Source organism: Triticum dicoccoides, chromosome 5A (assembly GCF_002162155.2).
Source record: "Triticum dicoccoides isolate Atlit2015 ecotype Zavitan chromosome 5A, WEW_v2.0, whole genome shotgun sequence".
NCBI classification, from domain to species: Eukaryota; Viridiplantae; Streptophyta; class Magnoliopsida; order Poales; family Poaceae; genus Triticum; species Triticum dicoccoides.
In genome coordinates, this window is record NC_041388.1 from 535794997 (window position 1) to 535802646 (window position 7650).

Genomic DNA, 7650 nt, shown 5'->3' on the forward strand with positions numbered 1-7650 from the left:
AGTTAGGGTTATAGTACATATATGAGTTTAACGCAAATCTCCATAGCGCCCCCCCTCTGTGGTCGAGTGGTAAGTGCCCTCGGCGTGCACCTTGGTCTGCATTTTTTGGAGAAATAAAAAGAACATATACGAGGAAAGCGTGAAACTATAATGGCTCCAGCTGACCTATGCCAAAAAAAAAGAAACTTCGCTAGGAAAACATGAAACGTCGAACGGCTCCAACCGACTTACGTGGCATCGGGCATCCGTCAAGATACGTACAATGGCGAGGGAGGCGTTCACTGGAGTTGGCCTCTTGGTGAACGATCGCTAGATAGCTTCTTAAGTTTTTATTTCGTTGGTAGCAAAGTTGGATATTATTGGTTGCAAATGTGCTTAATAAAGAGGAAAAATAGTATATGTTGAGAAAGCTATTATAGAGTTTTATAGTTTCCTTAACATCCAACATTAATTTCTTAAAAATATGAAAAGTCAAATTAGGAAGCAGTTGATAGCAAATCGCACTTAATTAGCCTTAAATGATTAGTCGCAAAATAATGACCTTAACTGATTTTTTTTATAACTACCCACATATGGTGCCCTTGCTTCCAAATGTTTTGGGAAAAACTAACCGGAGCAAATAAAAATGTCAGGCAATTGATCTTGGACGCGAATATTCAGCGAATGTCTGATTTTTAGGCACGGCAAACCGAACATTTTCATGGCAAATTATATTCGTTGAGAATGATAAATTTAGTTGACGAGCAAGGCAAATCTGCTCAGTTCATCTTTTGGACAGTAAAGCAAAACGCAGAAAAGCAATACATGCTCAAGTGTTCTTTGGGTGAGTGGGAAAAGAACGGCATTGATGCGTGGACCTTCACCACGTTGCATTGTTGGCTTGTTCTCGTCGTCTCGTCGGTCTCACTCGTCGACATGCATTTATTCCGGATTGCCGCGGCGGTGCTCCATTTCTCATCTCGTAACCTCCTCGATGTGCTTTTCAGCTCCGCTTAGTCATGTTATTTGTTATCCTACTACTCCTAGCGCGATCAAGCTGAGTGCGCTTCCCATATGTGGAACGATTTCCCCATGAACGCCGGCAAGCCAGCTAAGTGAGCCCAGCTAACTTAGCCACCTATGGCCGCAACACACGGGGAGATATCGAAAGCCACCTAGCTGCACTCCCACATCTCGACTCGCGCCGTGATCAATAATCCATCTTCTATATATATAAAGCACATTCTAGCGAGCTAGCTAATTCGATCTTCAGAGTAGGTAGTAATCAGAAATGGCGCTGGCACGCCGGAGTCCGGCCTCCTCCCTCCTGGTCATCGCCGCGGTTCTCTCCGTTCACGGCCTCCTCCCCGCTCCGGCCGCCGCCACGGGCAAGACCGGCCAGCTCACCGTCTTTTGGGGCCGGAACAAGGACGAGGGCTCTCTCAGGGAAGCCTGCGACGCCGGCCTCTACACCGCGGTCATCATGTCCTTCCTCAACGTCTACGGCCACGGCAAGTACCGCCTCGACCTCTCCGGCCACCCGCTCGCCGGCATCGGGGGCGACATCAGGCACTGCCAGTCCATGGGCATCACCGTCTCCCTCTCCATCGGCGGCTACGGCGGCGACTACGCGCTCCCGACCAACCGGTCCGCGCTCGACCTCGCCGACCACCTCTGGTTCTCCTACCTCGGCGGCAGGCGCAGGGGCGTGCGCCGCCCGTTCGGCCGCGCGAGTCTCGACGGCGTCGACCTCTTCCTGGAGCGCGGCGGGCCGGCGGAGCACTACGACGCGCTGGCGAGGGAGCTGGCCAGGCGCAAGGCCCGCGGGGGGAAGGCGCCGCGGCTGACGGCGACGCCGCGCTACGCGTTCCCGGACCGGCTCGCGGCGCCGGCGCTCTCGACGGGGGTCTTCGAGCGCATCCACGTCAGGTTCTACGACTACCCGGACTGCACGGCGTTCATCGAGGACGCGTGGGGCAGGTGGACGGCGGCGTACCCGGGCAGCGAGATCCACCTCGGCCTCACGGCGTCGGAGAAGGCCAGCTGCTACCTGCACCCCAAGGCGCTCTGGGAGATCACCATGCCGATCGTGCAGAAGGCGGCCAACTACGGCGGCGTCATGCTCTGGGACCGGTACTACGACGTGGTGAACGTCCAGGACCACTACAGCAGCTACATCAAGAACTGGGCCTGAGCTCCGGCCATCCTCCATGCATCGCCTTGCATGCTCCTCCCTTGGCAAACGCCTCTAGCTCCTTAATGTGCTTGCGCATGTGTAAATCGAAAGTAATCTGCTGTTAATCGTCACTCTCGTGTGCTTGCAAGAATAAAGGGACGACAGTTCAGTACATGGATAAACAGTTCATTTTAGAGGTTTGGTTCAATCATGCTGTTCCCTGTGGATGTCACAATTATCATCAGATTACTGCTTGATTACGTTTTGAAATGTATGCCCCAACCACAGGTGCGTGCAATCAATAATCAACCCTTAGAGTATCTTCAACAGCCTCGCGGCGCGCTAAAAATGCGTTTACATCGTTGGAATGATGAGCTTTTGCGCGGCGAAGAGCACTTGCTCGAGTGGCCAAGGCAAATTATAGGACACGCGAGCCGCTCCAATAGCCGCCGCAAAAAAAAAAACACGCTTTCAGCATAAACAATATATACACTCCAAACACAACCAAAAAGATCAAACACAAACAAAATAAATCAACAATAAATAGTTCAATTTTATTATTACAACTCAAACAAATAGTTTATCTTGCAATACAACAAATAGTTCAACAATATAACGTCAAACATACAAATCATGATGCTCTTTGTCGGCCATTCCATGCCTACCACTTCTGGATGAAATCCTTCTGAAGATCATCATGTGTTTCGGCACGTCGAATGACATGATAGGAGGCAACAAAACGAGCCACCCTCGCAGCCCTTCGCCGCACTCGCACGGGATGTCCCAAGAGCTCATATCGAAAGTAGTCTAAATCTTGGCCACGCTCATTCTCGATGATCATGTCGTGCATAATCACACAAGCGTGCATGATCCACCAAAGCATCTTTTGATCCCAAATCTAGCCGGCTCTCTCACAATGACAAATTGGGCTTGCAAAATCCCAAAAGCTCTCTCCACATCTTTCCTAGCCGCCGCCTGACCATTGTGGAAATCTAGATTTTTCTTACCATCCGGTTTTTTCAACAGCTTCACAAATGTTTGTCACTTTGAGTAGATGCCATCCGTAAGATAGTAGCCATAGTTGTATGTATGACCATTTGCTATATACTGCACCGGTGGCAGTTCACCATTTGCAATCCTATTCATGAGTGGTGATCGATTAACAATATTGATGTCAATCAAAGATCCAGGCATTCCAAAAAAAGCATACCAAATCCAAGTCTCTTGATTGGCCACCGCTTCAAGGATTATACCAAATCCAAGTCTCTTGATTGGCCACCGCTTCAAGGATTATAGTGGAACCCTTTCTTTGGCCGTGGAATTTCCATGCCATGTCCTAGGACAGTTCTTTCAACTTCAATGCATGCAATCTATTGAGCCAAGCATACCTGGAAACGCTGAGCTTTGTTCATCTCCAAAAGCATTGCAGCGTCTTCAGCATTGGGAGATTTTAAATACTCCTGGCCAAACACTTGCATAATTCCGACTGCGAACCGCTTGACACACATGATGGCTTGACTCTCACCCATGGCCAAGTGGTCATCAAGTAGATCGGCCGGAATACCGTACGCCAACATACGCAAAGCGGCTGTCACCTTCTGAAAGGTGATATGCTCGAGCTCTCCGGCGGCATTCCGCCTTTGCTGAAAAAACCGATCATGGCTCGCAAGTTTCTCCGCAATGCGCCTGAATAACTCGGTGCTCATCCTAAACCGGCGCCGGAAGTACGACTCAGGGTACACGAGATTATCCACAAAATAGTGTCTCATCAATCTGTTGTCGGCATCGATCTTATCCCTCTAAATTTTTTTCCGAACCATAACCGAACCACCGTGCTTCGATTTTTTATTGATATGCATAGTTAGGATCATTGCAAGATCCTCCTCCTCTTCGATATCAAATTCTTCTTCGAAAGAATCATATGACAAACTCATCTACAATGTTGAATTTAAACTGGTCTATAAAAACTACAAACAACATGCACCAAATTCATGTAAAAAAGTGAAGTTGAAGCAATACATACCTTGCAAGTGTTTTGTCGAACACCTTGTGGGCGCCGAGCGGCAGTGGGCGGCCTGGCGCTGTTCGTCAGAGGAATGGCGCGCGTGAGGGGTGGCGGCGACTAGAGGGAGACGGAGGAAGCAGCGACAGCGCAGGGATAGGCCGAGAAGCGCCAGAATGGTCGCTGGAACAAATGGGGTGGTGCGGGCGGCGCCTGGATTGGGGGGGGGCGCTCGAGTGTGCAGCGCGCGGGAGTGGGCGCAACAAATAAAAGGCAGGCGATGCCGTTTCCGCTCGCGCGCTGAACTATTTATGCTGCGCACGTAGTTTTTGCGCCTCCGCTGGAGCTCCCGGAGCGGTTGCACGCGAGCAAAAAACCCTAATTTTCCAGCGCAGCGTTTATATAGCGTGGCTATTGGAGTTGTTCTTACAAATATGTGTTCTGAAATGAATGTTAGAGCGTCTCCAACGCCCATCCTCAAAACACCCGCACACGAATCCATGCATGTTGTGCTATCCAACGCGGGTTATATCGGTCTACAGGGCAGTCCGGGTGCACTTTCTCTCACAAACTGAAGACAAACGTAGGGATTTGCCGGGGTCCAGATCGCTGCCACGCCCGCGCCCTGGTCCACCGAAACCCTCTCCTTGCATGCTTCCCGCCCGAAACGGTCAGCGCTGCTCCAAAGTATCAGCGCCGCAATCATGTCCGGTCAGAGCAGATGCGCCCTCTCGCTGATGCCGACATTGAAGCGGCACGCAGGTAACGAGAGCGACGCGCACCGTTTCCTGTGATCGCTCCGCATTCAAACAACACGCCGGCCGGCCGGCCGTCCATCTCCCGCCCGCATTAATGACACGCGTTTGCCGAGGCGGCTACTCGGGCGCCACCCGTCCGTCCCTCTGCTGCCCACCATTGCTGCCTCACCCGCTATATAAACCGCAGCCCCGGCCATAGCCACATTCGTACTCCTTCGGCCCCTTTCTCCTCTTCCGAACCATGGCCTCCTTGCGTGCCAAAGCCCTCTCGGATAGACTGTCGCCAGAGCAGAAGAAGGAGATGGCCGCTATGCTACCGGCGGGTAGTCCGGTAGGCAGCCGGAGGCCGACGGCGCCCAAATGGAGGACAAGCCGGCGTCACCCTCCTCGCCGGTGCATTTCACCCTGACCATCGACGAGGCTCGTTCCCATTATATGGACATGGTGCAGGAAGAGTAGGAGGAGCAGTTCCGGGAGGCACCGGCCACCGCCGCTACAAGCACCTGCTCCTCTAGGAGCACCAGCAGGCGGAGGTGCGGCTCAATGCCGGCAGAGAGATCGCAGCGGACATGGACTTGGCGCAGCAGGCGGCGCTGCTCGAGTCGTACCGCTCCGCCCACGAGATCCGCCTCACACGTTGGCGGTACCGAGCGCCGGCGGAACTGGAGGCCGCCTACAAGGAGTTCGACGAGGCGGCGGACGAAGTGTGGGCAAGACCGACGATGAGGCGGAGGACATCATCGGCTCCGCCGAGGACATGCCATGCCGCCACGACCACGAAGTTGACACGTCCGTGGGCGCCGCCGACAACGAGGAAGAGTAGAGCATGGTAGGTCGCTGCTGCTTGGGTCCCAAAGAGGCCACCGCTCCTCCCTTCCCGTTGAAGCCAAGCTTGGTGGGCTGAACATCGTCGACCGATTAGCCGCTTGACGGCGACGTGGAGGCGAACAACTTCACTTCTTGGGGCTCTGGTGGCGGAGCTCGAGAGCGCCAAGGCGGAACTGGAGAAGGCAAAGCATCAGTTCTTGGGGCTCACAGCCGGACATGGAAAACGGGCGCCGGCGATCATACATTAGATAAATTAATTATACCTCCACAGCCGGACCCGCACCGCTTTTAGGTGAAGTATATGTCCGAAATGTAATGAAATCCGGCCGTGCTTGAACAAATTTTATTTAGTTAATTTGAATTGTTGTTCGAATGTATGTTGCCAGCGTCGGATGGTCGTCTCTCGTATCCGCGCAGATTGATCCCCTTGTCCGCGAACATTATGGAAGGTGCCGTTGGAGATGCCCTTACCAGCAGCTAGCTTGGAGTGAACATGCACTTTGCCCCGCCGTCTGGCACGTCGTGTTTTCCACGGTACTCCCTCTTTTCTATAACAAGGTTGTAGTATGTCGTGTTTTTCCTGGTGGCAGTATATTTTCTAAAAGAAAAGAAAAAATGTTTTGCACTTTTTCAGGGGAAAAGATTTGCATTCTACTTACATATTTGTTCGTCTGGGGTTATTTTTTTTTAACAAGCATGCATGGACTTTGGTTGCATGCAGTGGCGAATCTACTAGGGGGACTTTAACAAGCTTAAGCCCCTCCTCCAGCTTTGCAAAATTAGTTTTTACTACTAGTTTAAAGGCCCAATCCAGCTATTTGTGAGCCCAACACAACATATATTTGCATGAAATAGACACCCAGCCCACCCTTTATTTTCTCTGTAGATTCGCCACTGGTTGCATGCTTCACTTAACGGTGAGATCTGTCCGTCGTGCCAATAAATTCGTCGCGACCGCAAACAAAAAACACGTTGGTCGAAGCGATCGATCGGCGAGTTGTGGAGGTTCTCGTCAGGATAAGATGGTCCTGTCCGCGGAAGTTCGGAAGCGGTGACGTTGGTTTGTCATTACGCAGAAAAAAAAAGGGAACAAATCTCGTCGACAGATCGATCGGATAGTGTCCTTGGCGGCGACAACCTACTACGCGGACGTGTCGGCCTTCGCGTGTCGCGTCGCAGGAGGGCCGCCCAAGCTGTGCTGTGCAGGCCTCGCAAAGCGCAGGCGGTGGAGGCCGAGGCGCGCGCGTGACTGCGCGTGGGCACGGGCAAATCTCATTTCACGCATTCAGCGTCAAATAGCTGCCTTTTCAAGCAAACAAGCGAGGCGAGCGCTCGTGGTGCGCCGAATTCGATTTTGCGAACTTTCCAGAAGGTTTCTGTTTGGCTTTACCGGATTAGGGAACCTTGTGGAATGTTCTGGCTCGGTTTTCTATGTATATTTCCTTTTTTTTGGCGATTTCCTTTTTTTTAATAAAAAAGGTTCAGAAATTTCAAATTTTGTTTTTTTAAATAATGTTCGGAAGTACTCCTACAAAATGTATTTCGATTTTGAAAAAAATGTCCATGTCTTTCAAGAGTTCTTCCCGTTTTTCAAAAGAAGTATGGTAATTTTAAAAATGTCTGTGCTTTCAGAAAAGGTTTAAAATTAAAAAAACATATTTCCAAATAATATTAAGAATTTCAAAAAATATTTGTATTTTCCAAATTTTCGCATTTCTGAAAATCATCAGAGGAAATTTAAAAATATTCATGTTCTAAAAAATTATTTCCATTTTCCAAAACAAATGTTCTAATTCTTTTAGAAAAATGAATATGAAAGAAAATGTCATGCTACTTAAAACACACGCTGCTATAGTAATTGAGCCGAACCGCTACAATGACATGTTGCTACATAAATGGGCTTGCCC

The 7650-nt window shown here is 50.6% G+C and overlaps 1 protein-coding gene across 1 annotated transcript; it reads left to right on the forward strand.

Moving 5' to 3' along the window:
* The first annotated feature begins 946 nt into the window (after positions 1-946).
* LOC119302592 (xylanase inhibitor protein 1-like) lies at positions 947-2382 on the forward strand. The gene has a single exon (XM_037579628.1). The coding sequence runs from the start codon at positions 1271-1273 to the stop codon at positions 2171-2173; it is 903 nt and encodes a 300-aa protein (XP_037435525.1). The 5' UTR covers positions 947-1270; the 3' UTR covers positions 2174-2382.
* The last annotated feature ends 5268 nt before the right edge of the window (positions 2383-7650 follow it).

Excerpts from the sequence above, each read along its gene's own strand:
- LOC119302592 (XM_037579628.1), top strand. The coding sequence starts at position 1,271 with ATGGCGCTGGCACGCCGGAGTCCGGCCTCCTCCCTCCTGGTCATCGCC.